Source organism: Triplophysa dalaica, chromosome 16 (genome assembly GCF_015846415.1).
Source record: "Triplophysa dalaica isolate WHDGS20190420 chromosome 16, ASM1584641v1, whole genome shotgun sequence".
Classification (NCBI taxonomy): Eukaryota; Metazoa; Chordata; class Actinopteri; order Cypriniformes; family Nemacheilidae; genus Triplophysa; species Triplophysa dalaica.
This window is the reverse complement of record NC_079557.1, coordinates 8,209,016-8,227,842: the sequence shown is the minus strand read 5'-3', so window position 1 is coordinate 8,227,842 and position 18,827 is coordinate 8,209,016. Positions and strand designations below refer to the sequence as shown.

Here is an 18,827-nt window from a genome sequence, read left to right as displayed (position 1 = left end):
TAAAGAAAACAATAAAGCGATTCATCAAGGGAGGCAACAGATTACAAATGAGAAAGAATGAAAAAACTCTCTCTTTCTCTCGACAGGTATTGGCCTCGCTTTTGTTGAAACTAGTAACTTTGTATTATCACCTATTGTATTATTGCTCCTTTGTGACATATCGCTTATTGGCTCTGTAAGTTGCTTTGGATAAAAGCGTCTGCTCAATGTAAATTTAAATGAGTAGGTTTTCTAGCTGTTTAAAAAAAATCCCTAATCAAGATTATTAGAATTGAGCTATCTAAAGACATCACATCATCATACATATGTACATCTGCTCAGTGGTGTAGCTTAAATATCGCCATGCATTTGCTTTGATATGTGTATTAAGACAGGTCGTGGCGGACCAGTTTTCAACCACATTGTTCAAAAGAATAATTGAAAATAATAAAGACCTTCATTGGCCTACATTTAGACATGTTTTACTCACAGGCATTCAAATGCGTTTAAAATGCTACAGGAACTGAAAGATGAAACACAAGTGAACCGTTCAATCAGTGTTCTGAACCGATTCATTAAATAAGATTGTTTAAATGAAATGATTTGTGGGAAATAATTGAATTCTGTCGACATTTTTGCTGCTAAGAGATGACATTGAAATACCTTCCATTGTCTTAGCACGATAATTATCACGAGTCGTGACAAAAGAAGGGGCCACAAATCTGGCCCACTCTTGCTGCCTTTATACAACTTTAAGGGGCTAATAAATAGCGTATTACAAATCCTAGGAGTGTTCACAGTTTTGTCATTTTTTTATTTAACAAAGTAAATTTAGAGCATTATGTGTAAACTAGGGCTGGGCCATGTGTTCAATTTTTTTATCGATATTCGACTTTAAAATCAACGCGATATCTGATAATATCAGGTGTGTTTGACTTCATGCAACATTGCATAGACGATTGGCATACTGATGTCATACGCTGATGTAATACGCGATCAATCTGTGGATTCGGACCAGGAGGTAATTCGTTCCAAAATTTTGTCATTGTGACTCACTGCCTAGGCATATGAACATTCACGCTAAAGCCTACATCGCATGATAATGTTATAATGCATATTTTCCATTATTAACGATTATCATCTGGTATCTGTCTGTTGAACTCGACATCGGATATTTGCGAGAAATCGGCGATTTACGATAACATTTTCACGTCGCCCAGGACTAGTATAAATCGTATGCATTTTTTAACAATTTAGGGTCATGTGGGTATTGCTAACTGTTTTAATCATTCTTGCAAAAAATACCTCTGTGTTGGTTGTAAACTATAATTTAAGACTGAGTCAAAACTGTGGTGTTTATTGTATGTGCATAGTGAGCTGCATGTAGAGAAAGTGCTTTCTCATAGAAATAGAGTTAACTCTACAAGCACGCTGGTACAAAAGGAACGCTCAATAATGCCCTACAAAGTGCAGTAACTACACAAACACTGAAACTGAGAAAAAGGCCTTCAAAGTTTTCACACCAGCCGGCCATTACAGCCAGTCACTGCAATTTTGACACTCTTGTTTCTCTGAAATTGGACAAAATTGAATCAGGAGACTGGTCAAAGGCAGAACAGATGTTAAAAAGCCCATATCTAACCTTATATTAATTTTGACCAAATGTGTAGTTACTGCACTTTGCCTTCGTAGTGCAGATTTTTTTTTTTTTTTTTAAAGCGCATATGTAGTTTTAAAATGTCATGAAAAATAAAACCCTTGACAAGAAATACTCACTAGACAGCGTTGGCAGTAAAAGTGACTGTCGAATAGAAAATTATAATGTACATATTTATAAAGACTCCATTTTCACCACGTTATGGCATTTATCCGCATCTGTAGAGGTCTGTCTGTGATGTATACGTATTTTCTCTGACTGCATGTTAATGCATATGTATCGAATACATCTGGCAAGATAATGTCATGATCTCTTAGTGTTTGTGCTACTTTAAAATAGTTTTTCAGCTTTGTTTCTTCAGATTTTGTTCTTCTATCACATTCTACGTTTTTTAAAGCTCCTCACTGATGAGACAGAGAAATCACATAGACCATATGTTCTGGCAATTTCTCTCCAATCCATGTGGAGAGATCATAGGTCCAGCTGGTTCTAGTAGAAGCATGGCCCAATAGGACACTGTTAATGGAGCAGTCATGGGTCACATGGGAGCATGTTTCCCGTTTTAGTAATTTTGCTTTTTCGTGTCTGAGATCCTCTGAACCCAGCCTCCCCAGCTCTCCTGTCCTGGCCATTGCAGATGATGAATTGTGTTACAGTTAAGCAAGCAAGAAGTAGGACAAATTGATCAAAGTGTCAGGTGCCCCTTGTGATGTCTAGGCCTCCAAAAACAAGGAAATGAAGGAGCTGTCGAGAAGTTTCCGGAATCATGTTGCTTCTAATAAATGTTTACCTGCCCCCCAAACACCCAGCTTGGGCACCAGATTGATGTCGACATGTTTTAGGGACACTAACTAACTTTCAGGTGCGGCTACTTTGGAGCCGTCGTGGCTTTCAGAGGACGACAGCACACTCGATGGAGAGAACAAGCTTGGCCTGCTTTAAGCCAAGGTGTTGAGGAGCAATTTAGAGATAAGCCATGCTTGTTCTGTTCTGGTTTGTTCTGGAACCGCTAGTTTAATTAGCTTGATTTAATCTGGGTAGCTACTAAACACAGCGTGCTGTGTGATCTACTATTTTGATTTTGAAGTTGCCCTGGAAAGGGTATTAACAACAAAATTATACAGTTGGAGCCAAGACAGATATTATCACACATAATTTGATCTTCGTTTTTGCCTCCCTGCGCTTCTGTTTGTGCGTTTGAATCTTAATATTTTGGCTTTGTTTAATTTGGATTTGTTAATGTGTATCATGTGTAAGACGTACTGCTTCTAGAGAAGAAAAAACACACACTTGTGCAGTTCTGCCTGTGTAGAGAGTGTGTGGCATTTTCCAAAATTAATTATGTAGCCGTGTCAACTTTCTTCCTCTTTATAAATTCAATTTGCTGACTGTCATCTACTTTGAATGCGCGAGGAAACAAAAGATTGATTAACACGCCTGAAACTGCTGCCTAGAGCTACCAGCATCTCTGCCACAGACGTTTGCTCTCTGCCAAGGCAGACGTCGAAATCCCAACCTATTCACTAAATATTTCCCAAGAGCGGCTCGATCATGTACACAAAAGAATTGACGAAACGATCCCACACACACAACAATAAGTCACCGTAATGATTCGAGTTTAAAATAATGCCTCTGCTGGACCCTCATGATGTAGTGGGGACCCTCGATCTCATTAATGCTGGGTAAAGATAGATGACCCAGATAAAGTACCCAAAGCTTATTTTTTAACCCTGTGGTCGACCGATTCTGTGGAAGTTCAGGACTACATGCTCATGCTTAAAGAAATAAGTGCATTAACTTCAAACTTTGAAAGATAGACTTTTTATTCAAATAAGAAGCAATTGATGACACTTTAAGGAGCTTTAGTTCAGAAGAAGTAAATGAAAATAAATCTTTGGAAAAGGAGATCTTCGTATTAAGACCACATTGTTGCTTTTAACAGATCTATGATTTGTTACACTTAAACATGAGACTTTTTAGTTTTAATCATTTTACTTTATTTTATAATTATTTGTATAATTAACATTTTGTCCTGTTAGCTCATGCTTTTAATGTGTGTGTGGTTTCAGCTGGTTCCATCGGTTCTATCAATTTTATTATGACTGCTGAGTAAAATGTTTTTTTTTGTAATGTCTATGTATGCTTTTTCATTTTACTGTTTAGATTTTGAATGTTTCATTGAAATTCTTATATTTTTACTTCAATTATATTTTTTATTTTAATTTAGCATTAAATTGATAATATTTTTATCAGGGCATCCAGAATAAAAGTTTATGTTTATGTAATATAATATTTATATAAATAATGTGTTATACAACATAGTCTGTGTATATTAATGTTGTATTCTTATACACGTACAACATACACATTTAGGAAATATCTACATTATTTATTTATATTTACCAATAATCTTAATGATATATATGTTTATTAATTTGTATATTTTTCTTAAATATATGCATGCATGTTTATGTTTTATAAACACTAACTTTTATTCTGGAAGAGATTCATTGCGGTTGATAGTTTGAGAAATGTTTTTTATGTAACTTTTTTATAACACGTGTAGACCATGGTTAGGGAATACGACCCAGTTTCTTTTCAAAGCCAAACCGTGTTTGCCGTGGAGACGCATAGCGTTTTCGAGGTACATCCCACTGTCATCGAACAATGATAAAAAGCCCCTGTATTGACCGGCTCCACACTAAATCTTGGTAAAGAGCACTTAGCTCCCCTGTGCAAGCCGCAGAGCGAATACCTGTCAATGGCCATCAGTGAACACTTTTATCCTCTGGCTCCTCTCCATACGTTTTCCGTCGCTAGGGATCCACACTGTTCACTTTGCTCTCCGCCCCATTTGCCATGCCTGGCTTGTTTATTTTTTTGTTTGTTATTTTATTTCAATTGTATTTATCAGCTTCTAAGAAAATAGACAGGTGACTTTCCTCATCCTAGCACAGTTTGTGTATCTGTTTACGTGTGCACTACAGCTTATTACACATGAATCTCAGCTCTGACACACATTTCTGTCCTCTTTACAGAAGGTGACGAGACCGGAGTGATGGACAGCCTCATGGAAGCCCTGCAGTCTGGAGCGGCCTTCCGTGACCGCCGGAAACGAACCCCGCGCAACGGTGAGACCTCTCACGCTAACCACCCACATTTCCTGCTCCTCTTGCTTTATATTTCATCACATCGGCGAAACCGAAGTACTTCTCTGCACACTTAAAAAAAAATCGCTCAATTTAATGCCCTTCTGTAAGTCCCCGTTTCGAAACTTCTCATTATGTTTTCATATTGGATTCATTGCCACATTACCATTCATAAGTCACTGATTACTGAAATTGATTGTAGACTCTGGGTCCTTAGAGGGCGGTTTTACATAATCTTAATGTTAACATATTCCATCCTGCCATGATGAATCGAACAGACCCGGGGGAGGAGAAACCCACCACCTGCTGTAGGTGCCACGTTAAATTGAAATGCCAAGGACGGCCAGACAAGTGTCTGTAACCGCCGTAGCGCTCCAGAACACCTATATACGATGGCCCCAATAAATCACTCTTTTCTCGTTTGCGCTTGCTGTGCATAAACTCGCTTGTGTCATTAGAAGTTCCCCAGGGATGTAATGAGATGTATGTTATTTACAGTGTGACTGAAAACAAGTCCAGCGTCATTAAGAAACACATGCCAAAAGCATCACTGCTCAGTCCGCAAATGTAAACCACTTTTTTCAATGTTGTTTACATGCCCATATGAGCAGTGATTTGCCCAGCATTGTTTTTCAAGCTTTACTCCATCTCGTCTCACCAAAAGTTCTCCCCCCATGATCCTTTGTGGAACCGCGGAGTTCTAACAAGAGGGCATGAATAAGTAAAGTGTCATGCTGTATCAAACCTGTCTCCCACTCCGCAGGGCTGTAAGGCCCCTGAGCGCCGCGCCACCGCCAGCCATCCACGGCCGGAAAAAGAGAGAGAGACACATGCTCAGAGCTCTATACTACATCCAGCATGCGGTCCAATCTCTGTGACATCTGTTTAAATAAGACTGACATTTAGGGGAGACAAGTGTGTGTAGATTAAACCTCAGTTTCTCTGCGCACTGCTCTTCCTCTCTCTCTTTCTGTCTCATACCAAGTCTCATCTCCGTCTCGCCGCTCGCTTTCTTTTGCTTAGTGTCACTTGTCTTAACCCTCCCTCTCCTTCTCTTTTCAGTCTCGCTCGCTCTCTCTTTTTGCTCTCTCTTTCTGATGAGTGTGTGGGCTGAGGTTTGACAACACTGAGAGTTTTGGAGTGGATAATTGGTTACGAACTCCTGAAATACCTCTTGTTTGACGTTTCTCCCTCTCTCTTTCTCTCTCTCTCGCTCTCTCTCTCTCTCTTTTTCTCATTTTTGTCTGTCAATTTCCACCTCGTCAATGTTGCAGGTGATCAAAGCCCTTCCTGTTCAGCACCTCGGTGGCCGGGTGCTAACCATGGTAACAAATTGAATCTATGTTTATCCCCCTCGCTCTGCTCTCCTCCCCATAACACCTGCTTATTGCCCAGACTCAACCACATCTGGGTTAAACGGTAGACAAACTATACTGAGCTCCACAACCGGGTGTGCAAGTTAAAAGGCTTTTCCTTTTCCGTCTTCCCAAGCTTTGTTCAGACAGACAGTGAGAGAGAGAAAAAAAGGCACTTTCAACTTACATGCATTTTACGAATAGCGAATAGCGAAATCGTATTATTTTCCAGTTCAAACCATTTTTATACAGTATATGACTTTAGAACTGTCAAATGATGTGATATATCGACATCTTTATGGATAAAAATATTGATAAAAATCAGGTTTTATCAAGGTTTGATTTTATTGATTATTTGATTTTATTTAAGCTTTGTGTGTGTGTGTGTGTGTGTGTGTGTGTGTATGTGTGTGCATATGCGTGTGATTGTGTGTGGGTGTCGATAAAATAATTGCAGATATAAAAAAAGACTAGATAGATGGGTTTTGGATGTTTCTAGCAGTTGGAGCTCAGTCTAGTTTCTCTACCGTATTTAGTCGTCCTGCTTTAGATGCAGCGATAAAGCATGGCGGCACATCCATGCCTGTTGAATGCTAACAGAACTGATCTGTCTGTGGGGTAACTGCTTCCCCCTTATTTCTAATCCTATATACCTTTGATCTTTTCTTCCTAGTTGTCCTGTAAACCTTGCCATTCTGTTAGAGTGTGTCACCACATGCAGCATCCATACTTAACCACGTTAAATATATTCTAGCCTTCTCTGCCCTGGCCTACTTTAAAACAGCTATGACATAGCCGGATTGCAGTGTCTGGAGCGATTGTGCGTATGTGCATCTTTAAAGAGTTTGTATGCTTGGCTTTTATATTTCATGTGCTTGAAATGACTTGTTGGTATGTGCTCGACACACTCCCTCTTGAAATCCCCTCACAGTTATATGCTTTGCACGCCTACTGTATGTGAATGACATCGCTAGAGAAAGCCTGCGAAAAGCATATTCAACATCACACTGGGCTGTTTAGCGAATGTTTGCATTATTTATTATTTGATTGAATTCTTTAGTGGAGTATGCTGTGTTTTGTACATTTCTACTGTTTTACTGATATGTTACACAAACTATTTAGAATATATGTGTGTGAATAAGGTTTGGACGTGTCATGATGCTCTTTAGGTCCAGTGATCTTGAGAGACGTACGAATGCATTTTGCAAAGTATTGATTTTTGATTTTATGCAGACAAACTTTTAGGCGTTGTTAGAATACAAAGACATGAACACAGGAATTAATTTATTGGGCCCTATTTTAACGATCTGAAACGCAAGTGTCTAAGCGCGAAGCGCAAGTAACTTTGTGGGCGGGTCTCGGCGCTGTTGCTATTTTCCCGGCGGGATAAATGGCTCTTGCGCCCGGCGCAAATCTAACATGGGTTGGTCTGAAGTAGCTTCATTATTCATAGGTGTGGTTTGGGCGTAACGTGAAATAAACCAATCAGAGCGTCATCCAACATTCCCTTTAAAAGCAGGTGCGCAAGTTCCATTATGGATTGCTATTATTATGGCGTATTTACCAGGCGCAAAAATATGAGCACGCTCAACTTAACTGGTAAGTTGAAGACTAAGGTTTTTAATGTACTTACATTATGGTAAAGGTGATTTCACAGTCTTTTTTTTTCAGTCTTTCAGTTTTTTCAGTTTTTCAGTCGAATTTTTTTCCTGGTTCTTGACGGACAAACCAATTTGTCAGATGTCCTTATATACATATATGTCTTGCCACTATTGGGCAAACAGGTCTGATCCTTAATTACTACAATTAGCCTGAATAATTTGTAAGCTAGATTTATGCATATTTTTTCACATCTTCGTTGCACACCACAATGATTTCCGTCATCTCATGTGTTAATTTTTTTTAGTGTAACAATTTATGATTTGCAAAAATAACTGTTGCATCTGTGTAGATTACATGAGCAAAGTGTATGCGCGTTGTGCACGCTATACATTATGATCAAGCATGCGCCCTTAAAATAGCATAATGAACAACGCGCAACGCGCCACTGACTTTAGACTAGGTTTTTTCTGGTCAGTGGCGCAATTGTTTAATGGAACAGCAAAATAGCACCAGGGATTGTTTGCGCCGGAACACGCCTCCTTTTTTGCGCTGAACCGCCCAGGGAGCGCAAGTTCATTCACTAGTTTAGCGACGTGCTTCTGTGGAGGGAAAAGCGCGCTTTGCGCGGGTGCAAAATAGGAATGACACATGCGTCGGTGTACAAAGTCAATTGCGCTGGGTGCAAGATAGGGCCCATTGGGTAAATTTTATGATATTTTTTTTTTTTAACTAAACATGTCATTTATTTACATTTGGCAGTTGTGTTACGTTAATCACACACACCAATAGGATTACAAGTTAGGTTGTGTAGGATCAGTGATGTAGGTCAGCGTGCTGGGATAGTTCACCCCAAAATGAAAATTGTTTGTCATTTTTTCCACAGAACACAAAATAAGATATTTTGAAGAATGTTGGTAAGAGAACAACGGCTGTACCTGTTCACTTCTATTGTACAGACACAAATACAAGTCAATGGGTTGTTCAATTCTTCAAAATATCTTCTTTTGTGTTCTGCAAAGAAAAGAAAACCGTACAGGTTTAAAATGACAAGGGGGTGATTCAATGGTGAACGAATTTTCATTTTTGGATGAACTAGCCCTTTAAGACAGCTTTTTAATATGGGTAAAACATCCATGAGCAGATCAAGAACAGACCCAACCAGTGTGTCAGTAGAGATATGGTAAATGGGTAATTCATTTTAATGGTGTCACAAAGTAAAACACGAGGGGGAAGAAAAAGAGGTGTGCAGGACCGGTTTAATGCAGAAACCATGGTCAGATCTGACCTATATTTTGGTTCTTAAATGCTGTCAGCTTGCCTAGCTCTGCTTGCTATACCAAAGATACAGGGTACACGATAGTAAGAATTGACTTGAAGCATGTTTTTGTGACTCTTCTGTGTTGAACGGTGTTGCTTTGTTCTGAACTGTGCGCTCTTCGAGTGTTTGAAAACTCAGGTTGGTTTTATCTCATTGTTAAATTGTTCCAGACATGGCTGGTGATGTAATTCTTTGTAATAAGATGACACATGTTTATCTGGCTTTGGTTGTCGCTGCTGCATTATCTTTGACCGTTTACAGCCATTGCATTTCCACCACTTCATATGTTTGCGTTTAAAGTACTAGGTAGCCTTGAAAGTAGCATTTTGCGAGAAAGCCTTCTGTTGGAGTACTCTAGGAGATTGTTGGCCAGACACAGGTAGCTTCTCATACATCCTTGGCATCGATTTCTCCAGTCGCAGATGAAAGCCACAGGCTGAGTAGCTTTTTCATATGGGGCATCCCAAAAGCCACATCAATCAGATTTCGGAGGGAGACAATCTTATTTATTTACTGCCTTTCCAAGTCATTAAAATCTCTAACCTTCCCTTGCTGGGTTTTCACCTTCACCCTTTCTTCCATCAAAAGTTTCCCCGCGTTCAGGTGTACCTGTTTGACTTTGATTTGTGAAGGAATGTCCTATTAAAAACAGATAATGCATGTGTGAGTTATGGCATTTGAATCCCGCCGTCTATTCTGCCTCGAGTCTACTAGTTAATTCACCACGGCAGAGGAGAAAGTGAGCCTTGTATGTTTAATGAAGATTAAATTACCTATTTTCGGTCATGAAATTTTAAAAGCAGAAAGAGGATGAATCTGCGAAGTAGCAAATGAGCGAGACAGGAGGAAGACGGCGAAGAATACGAAAGCTGGACAGAGATTAAGGTTTTTCGTCTTTCTTTCTCGCATGCTAAATGATCTCTCCATAATTTGCTCCTTACCTCAGCTTACTAATGAAGCAAAGCCGTTTTTTGTCTCCCCCCTTTGTTTTTGCCGTCGCCGTCCTTGCGATATTGACAGAAACGCATCCTTTGTTACCGCAATAATTAAAGAGTGTTATCATATCACAAACCCGGCACTGTGATCCCAAATCCCTCAGCAATTAATGCTTGGATCCTCTGTATACTACTTCGCTTTTACATTTACCAAACCATCACCTAACACGGTTATCTTCACACGCAAACCCACTCTCACACCCACAACCGATAGATAGTAGTGTTGTGCTCTAACACTTTCTTGCCTAGCAGCTATTCTCCCCACTTCCCAAACCTCAAGCACTTCACTTCAGGGTGTTGATAGATGTTATTCATGCCACTCACCCCAGGGCACCCCTGCAGGAAGACGGCCTAACGTGATTTGCTCAGGGCTAAGGGGACCAGAGGGTAGCGCGCTCGTCGACGGCGCGGATGACTTAGAAGATGGCAGATATCAATAAGCAGAAGTGCCGCACGGCGCTGTGGAGAGCGATGGCTTGAAACCTATCACCTGCTCGTGATAGATAAGAACATTATCTTTCAGGAGAAAGGGCGGAGCCTGGGAGGAGAGGTTTGGAGAGGATCAGAGTATTAGCGGGCACGGAGAGTACGGTTCGAGGAAAAAGTTGTGTCAAAGTTTAGATGGATAAAGAGGATTGAAGAACACTGTGTGGGTCATGTATCAGTACAGGTGAAGAACAGCTATAGAGATAAAGATGAGGATTTTATGTAGCGTTTGAACGGTCACGGTGCATATATCTGACGCAAGGTTTTATCGAGGCTGTTAAATAAGCTGACCATGTGATGCGCGTCCATTCTTCAAGAATAAATCAGATCTTAGTAAAACTCCCTGACCCTGAGAGGCTTCGTTCGTCGATGCGTGTCGCCCGAGCCATTTGATTTCCAACAAGAGCCTTTCGACCTCTAAAGTCTGGTTAAAGGAAACAGACGACTGCTTGTTACCCTCACACTGAGCTCACAGCGACGGTCGCGGATGCAAGGAGCCCGCGCTCTGTGTGTGTGCAGTGAAGGCTGGGTCGGCTCCCAGCGACAGCCCTTTCAGGTGGAAGTCAATTGCACAGCGCCATAAAGGACCTCGGACTCGGACGCTTTTGTCCACTGCCTTCTCTCGCAGCGTGAGGGGAGCTCCAATTGATACAGACTGAAGCGTCCACTCTCTGCATTTTAGGCAAAAAAAAAACAGTGGTGGTAGTTTGCTATTCTGAAAGCTTCTTGTTTTTGGTTGCTTCTTTGTATTTATTTTTTTATTGCTGTTCTGAGTCACTTACGTAAAGCAGAAATGAATGGCCTATACGAAAGGTCACCTTTAGTGCTAATTGTCAATAGTGGATCAATTTGCCAGTGCAAATATCCCTCAGCAGCACATAATTGAGAGTGTGATCTGATTTTCCCCTGCATATTTTCACTACAGAATTGATTTCAGTCCCGGCTTGAGACATTCTTAATATAGCCATAACTCACTTCGGAAAAAAACGAAGGCTATATCTCTAAATTCTGATCCGAGGAGCTTTACAATTACAACCCCAGCCGCTTCACCCCTCCCACGCCTAAAATGTTAGTCAGATAATACTCTGCCGCACTAAGAATCAGAAACCTCAAAAGATAGAGTTAGGCCGTATTTGTTACTAATTAGACAGAGACGGAGGATTTTGATAATGATATTTGTTGAGCTAAATAAAGCTTCATTCAGCAGGTCTATTTTGCCAGAGGACGCTGCTGTTTTTAGAAGAATAGAAATGAGAACATGTGACTTTCTTCATCGCTGTAGATCCATTGTGTAAAACTTGCCATTGATTTTTTTTTTAAGTAGAATTAAAATGGTCTTTCTTTAATCTTAACTGATGATTGATTGATTTATCATTTTGATAAGTTTAAGCTATGTAAACACAAGCCGCCATTACTTATTGGTCACTTTTCTGTTTACAGTGTAATATTTAGTTTTGTGTTTTATAAAAATATATTTATAATATCAAATTTATTATAAATATATATATATATATATATATATATATATATATATATATATATATATATATAAATATAAAATAAATATATATATTGGAGGTCGTCAAAGAAATGTGGGGAAAAACTAGTGAATGAAGATCACTAACGAAAATAAATCTCTTTTATGCTATTTTATATAATAAGATTCAATACAATACAATATAACATTTATTTATTTTGTAAATATGAACGTGAATAAATCATGAAATAACTATTCATTTAATTCCATTTTTGGTGGCACACACCACATTTTCTAAGTCTGACATGTCTGTTACCAAAAGACAAATAGTGGCTGAAAAGCACCTGCGTTTATGTGTCTGTGGCTATCCGAAATCTGTCAGCCGCTGCCATGGAAATGAATATTTTACTTTTCCATTTGCTGAGGAGGACGTGTGTAATAAGTAGATCAGGAGAATTATGGGTTTCGTTTCATGAAATATCTTCATGGAATGGAGGATGGTTTGACTAGATCACAGATGGCAAACAGAACATATGACTCAAACTTATGATGTTTGATAAGTCCATAGCATGTAGAATTACATGCCACAGAGAACCATGGTGCCGGTTTAATAGGAGACATGGCACAAATAAATACGTTACAGTATGTGCTTTTTTCCCTTCATATTTCAGCATCTGAGCACCCCGTAGTACATTTCTGATATGCCTTGTGAGAGGAATATATTTTTTCAAGATGATGTAGCCTGAGGGAGAGAAAAATATTCTTTATGATGCTCAAATATAGTGTTGGCCAGTCAAGCTCACAGTAGTGTAGAAAGAGGTCATTAACTAATAAACAACACAGCACTGCAAACAATATATACTGTATGAAGATACTCTAGGGACACAATCTCACCTGCTGATGTGATCCATCACAGCTAAATGTAGAGAGGATAGAGTTAACTTACTTACACAAGTATATGCTGTAGAGCTCCATACTGCCCCTTGTGGATTTAATTATATATTATGATGTATGTCAAGAGACCTCCATGGTTTAAATATATTCAACACCTAACATCATCAGAAATCTGCTTCAAACGGCTCCTTTTTATTAATTGTTAATATTTAAATGATAATTGATGTTCTTGGATGATTTATCACAGATGTTGTGGCTTCATATTAAAAACAGCGTGAATGACTGTTCCCCTGTGATTTGTAAGGTTAAATAATACAAATATGAGGAGATTAAAACAAGAGAACACTTTATTCATACAGCCTTGAATGGAAATAATATTAGATTTGTGGAGAGGCTGTCTGTGATTTAAATTAAAATTTTATGGGAGCCTGAGAGGTACTCACTAGGTACTCACCGCCCAAATACTACAGATGTAGTTTGTTTCATAGAAAGAAACCTCACCTGCATTTCACCTGTTGCAAGGCGAAACGTATTTTTGTGTATTTTGAGTATTTAGGTATTTGTGAAGCTTCTACACAGAGAGGACGACAGGGAGCAAAAGCAAACGCAGGAAGTTATTGTCATGGCCACCAGATATACTGCAAGCTTATTTGTTGAAAGACCTTCTAGAAAAAATGTATCATCAAATCCGTCTGAAGTGGCTCTTCGCTGCAGTGTCATCCTATGGGGAACAACAAAAGGTACCAGAGACAGTGGATAGAAGGTCATTGAGGATCCTTCATTTTTTTAGGGGCCGTAAATGCTAAATCCAAGATGTAATTGGAGTTTTAGTGAATTATTGCAAGTGAAATACAAGGTGAAATGTCACCCTAGTTAGATATAATTAAAAGTTCTGTGTGTCATTTTTCTGAGAATGAGAAATGCAATATAATATATAACTATATCTTTAGAGGTGTATAAAAACCTTACACAATGAAGCGTTAAGTTTTTATTACTTTAGAATGAGCTATTTCTATCTAAATCTTCTATCTTCACCATGTTGTTTCTACAGTAGCCCTAAATGGAATGCTCTACAAAGCTTGTTTCATAAATACGCTTCTATCTCCTTTTGGCAAAGAAGCGAATACCTAACAACATCTTAATTTAACGTCAGCTACCATAGTGCTTCGAAAGGGAGGGGTTGAGTGAGCCATTGGTTGCAATTCCCAACCTAACTGCTAGATGCCGCTAATTTTCATACACTGGACCTTGCTCATGCAAAATACAATTTGCAATGTTAGCTCTAGTTTTTGTTTGTTTTGCCTGAGGGACTGACTGTTCAGATATGTGCTGATTTGGACAGACACTGATGACACCACATAACTGCGGAAACACCAGAAATTCCATCAGACCGGTGGCTTTCCAAGCACTGACACAGCAAAAAACAGACACACTTTTCTGCTAACCACTAGCCGCTTTGCCTCTTGAGAATGTGAAGAATAAAAGCGACAGCAGTGAAAGAGTGTGAAAGGTTGGATGAGGAAAAAAAGGGAGAGGCAGATATGAAGGGAGAGCAAAAGACAAACAAATAATAAAGAATGAAGGAGGTAGAACACAGCTGTGAGAGGCGAGATCTGGAAGAGGACTCGCGAGAGGGAGGTGACCGTGTGAATTGTTGTGAAGAAATAAAGGGGCAGAGAGCCAGACAGAGCTCAAATAAAGGCAAGGAGCCTCGCATGTCTGGTCGCAGAGCTGATCTCGGGGGGAATCGTGCATGCGTGTGTATGCATGTGTGTAGTCAATCAGCAGGAATGTTCCCTCGCTCAGGCTCTTCTCCTCAAGCGAAGCGTGATCCGGGCTGACATCGTTCCATCACTAATGCTGACGGATGCCCATTTGCGACTCGCCTCATATTTATTTATTTATCTGTTTATTTGTGTCTAGTTTATTTATTGATGGAGCACAAAGACGTGACGGCAAATTTCCATTTGCTAAAAAAAAGGTGAAACAGCGTGCAGCATTTGCACTTGAATGAACAGCCACATTGAATGCATGCAGCACGTTTTCACTTGGATTTGAGTCATCCAAATTGCTCATTCCTCTCCGGTAATGGAAAAGTGATATGGGCCATTTAGTTACTTAGCGGTAATCCTGCAGGTTTCGTGGCTTCGGTGCCCTTCTCTTTCCTTATGACTCAGGGAACGTTGTGGTATGTGACGGTTATCTGAAAGCAACACAAGTTTCTTTGTTTTTCTTTGATATGTTTTTAAAGATGTTTCCCCAGACAGTCATTGTTGGGATAGTCCTGCCCCCAACTCATGCCATTGGTTGAGCCAACATTGGCTGATCATCATTCGGACAAGCATTAACCAAAAATGTAATAGTGCTGCTCTGTGTACACAACAAACAATCTACGGAGAAAATGTCTGCATATTATAAAAGCATTGAGTAACATTAAACACATTTACATTTAATTAGTACATCAAACCCCCCTCGGTTGTCATAAAGGTTACTTTGGCTCTCTATTATCTCCCTTGAGCTAAACATCTCTAGATTCTTCATTTATTTAACATCTGGAGTCCATCAGAGTAATGTGTAAATGTTTTTCCTTTCTATAACATACTACATTTACTCGTCTCACCCACAAGATATTAGTCTTCATGCAACCGCATTGGACCACTTAAAGAGCAAATGAAATGACACATACACTTACAAAACACCAGAGAGCACGTAAAACATATCTTTTGTGCTTCAGACACATTTATCCATGATGGAATGTGGAAATTATCCTTAAGTCACTAAGTGTGAATGTCATTCAGTATAGTGTCGTAATACCACTGAAAATAGACACACTTTCTATTTGTTATCAAGAAGGGGGAGATATATTTTAGATTGAATCTTCCCAGTAGCATGGCCTTGTGAACTATTGGTACTGTTTAGTGTGTTGACAAAATGTTATATTCTCCCCTACTTGTAAATCACTTTGGAAAAAAGCGTCTGCCAAATGAATAAATGCAAATGTTAATCCATTCAACACAGGAAGCTAAACTCAAAGTTTCTGTTTTATTTAAGTAGACTTAACTTTATATATGATTTTATGATCTCATGCATAAACACTCCACAAAATGATCATGGAGAAACGTTTTGGCTACATTTGCCGCTAGTTGAGCAAAGAAAACAGTCAGGTAACTGCCCATTAACAGATAAATGCACATGTGTAGTTGGCCGGCGGTTTCATGTTTGTGAGTTAACACTTAAGAGCGTAACTGTCAGTGTAGTCCAGACATAGTAATTGATCAAGAGATGTTGCCCTGTACTGGGGCATCCGAGTGCTCTTTAGAATTGCAGATGAGCTTTTATTTTATTTAAATTCAATTTCATTAATGTTCTTGCAGACCATGACGTTTTCAAGTAGGTCAAGAGGTTTCCACTAAGTAGTCTGAATTTGTTTAACAGGCCATGGAGGTCAGTAAAAGGATGGAAGTTAGTGTTGTTTGTTCTTTGTTGGCTGTTTAATACACATCTTTTCGTGAATAACCCCAGTAACCAAAGCTTAAAGGAATATTTCACCCGAAAAGGAAAATCCTGCCAATATTTACTCACCCTCATGTTTCAGTCCTGTACCAAACTTAGCCTTTTTTCATAAAATAAAAGTGAATAGGGAGCGGTGATCGGAAATGACAAAACAAGCCTCATTAAAATGATAGTTCACCCCAAAATTAAAAAACTATCATCAATTATTCACCCTCTTGTTATTTCGAACCTGTATGACTTTCTTTCTTTTGCGGAACACATACAAATATTTTGAAGAATGGCACCCATTCACCTGCATTGGTTTTGTGTCCACACAACAGAAATGAATGGGTGCCTCTGCTATTCGGTTACCAACTTTCTTCTCAATATTTTCTTATGTGTTCTTCAGGAAAAACGACAGGTTTGAAATGAATAGAGAATTGTCATTTGTGGGTGAACTATGGCTTTAAAGTTGTTAATACGACCTGTCCATTATACCTTTGGTCTTCTGAAGTCTTACAAAACATTGAATAGGATGTTATTAAATTAAACCCGTATTTAATCACGAATAAGAAAACGAATGAATCTTATGGCCACTTGTTTTTCTTTTTTGGCTCAGTGACTTGAAAAGTACCAAGTGACTATTTGCTCGTCTCACACAGATAACAGACTCTACATTACAACGGTAAGAGTAGGACGTGTTGTGGTTTGATACCCATTCTTTTGAACAGTATAAACCATGAACCGAACAGTCTCGTTTGTTCAAAAATTCAAAGGGGCATAAACAAGAAAGATAACAACTGTGCCAAGCCTCCAAGAGACACCTTTGGTATTCATGAATTCCATAAATTACTATGTTGCGTGGCTCCCTTGTAAGAGATGACTAACATGTGGGTTTAAAAATAGACAGTGGGGTTGAACAAATCAGAGACAGCAGATTAAGAGCAGGCAGCGTGGATGTGTTTCACAAACAGCATTGTGCAACGGGAACACAAAGTAGGGATTCAGTGAATCAGCGAAACTCAGTGTGGCTAAGTAACCTCTCTGCCCTGGAGGGAAAAATAACTGCTGGATGAAGCGATGCACTACATTACCTCAACTAGAGAGCTCTTTTCCCTGCAGATGTGCTTTCTTCACTGGGTCAGGTCACCTTTTTCCCTATAGTCCTGCACGATGGGGAACAAGGAGGCCGTGTCCGTTGAGGCGTGCTTGTGCGGTGTATCTCAGGGTATGTCGATGTCTTTATGTGTAGACTAAAGAGGCATCTTGGTGCTTTCAAGAAAATGATATTATTAAGCAAAGTCTCTCTATGGCTTATACAGAGATACACAGACCATAAAAGGATAGTTGACTCAAAAATGTATCTAGATTCCTTTTTTCTTCTGCAGAACACAAAAGAAGATATTTTGAAGAATGTTGGTAACCAAACATGGTGGCACCCAATCACTTGTATTGTATGGCCACAAAACCAATGCAGGTCAAATGGTATCGACCGGTTTTCGGTTACCAACATTCTTCAAAATATCATCTTTTGTGTTCTGCAGAAGAAGAAAAAGGAATGTAGGTTTGAAAAGAAAAGAGGTTGAGTAAAGTATGAAAGAATAATAATTTTGGCGTGAACTATCACATTAACACTCAAACAGCAAACACGTCCAGCCACTCACAGTAATGCTCATTTGCACAGTCAGATCAGCCTAAAAGCACGTAAACATAACCGGACCCGCATGTTGTAAACTGAAGTTTTACAGGAATATCTTATGACCCTTTAGATATTTTCATTAATATGTTTGCAGTGGTGCGAACCGGCTGTCTGAAGGATGGATTTTTCTTATGCCTGTTGTAAAACTTTTATGACTGTTGATAAGACTGATGGAGCTGTTATTCATTTTTTACTGGATCTTTTATTAACAGAATAGCGGTGTTTGTGCTTATAAATCCTAAATAATTGAAAAGAGGAAACCGTCGATGGAAAGGGGGAAGGGGCTTTTATAGCAGTCCGTGCCGGTGGAGCAGAAAGCCATGAGAGTTATCATATGGATGCCCTGTCTTGTCCTCGTCCGTGTGCCATTTGTCGCTCGTGGTGCTGTGGAACCCCAGCGGCTCACTCTATCAATCGTGATGCTGTGCAACGGAGCACATTATACATTACATCGTATACGTTACATTAATTATATCAAGATCCGACATCTGACCTGAGCTTTCACTTAACACGTCTAACGCGCCCTGACCTATTTAAATATGGCGATCCGTCACGCGGACCCTGGCCGAAGAGGCCCTGACAATGACGGATATTGTAATTGAAGACATCTGATGTTTTACTGCGTGCGTTTTTGTTTACGTATCGCTATTTGCGGCACTGCCAATGAGCAAAGAGCTTTCAGATCGAATAAATTGGAGACAAGTGCCCTCCACCCTCAACCGTC

At 39.4% G+C, this 18,827-nt stretch overlaps 1 protein-coding gene across 7 annotated transcripts in view; it reads left to right on the top strand.

Annotated features, from left to right (window-relative positions):
* diaph2 (diaphanous-related formin 2) overlaps positions 1-18,827 on the top strand; it is a 367,005-nt gene that overhangs the window by 321,638 nt on the left and 26,540 nt on the right. For 6 of the 7 annotated variants that reach the window (XM_056769322.1, XM_056769321.1, XM_056769323.1 and 3 more), the window contains 2 exons: positions 4,675-4,767; positions 6,060-6,110. In XM_056769322.1, the coding sequence (XP_056625300.1) occupies positions 4,675-4,767; positions 6,060-6,110 (144 nt within the window). The remainder of the gene's footprint in view (positions 1-4,674; positions 4,768-6,059; positions 6,111-18,827) is intronic. The other variant, XM_056769326.1, reaches the window with a different exon arrangement.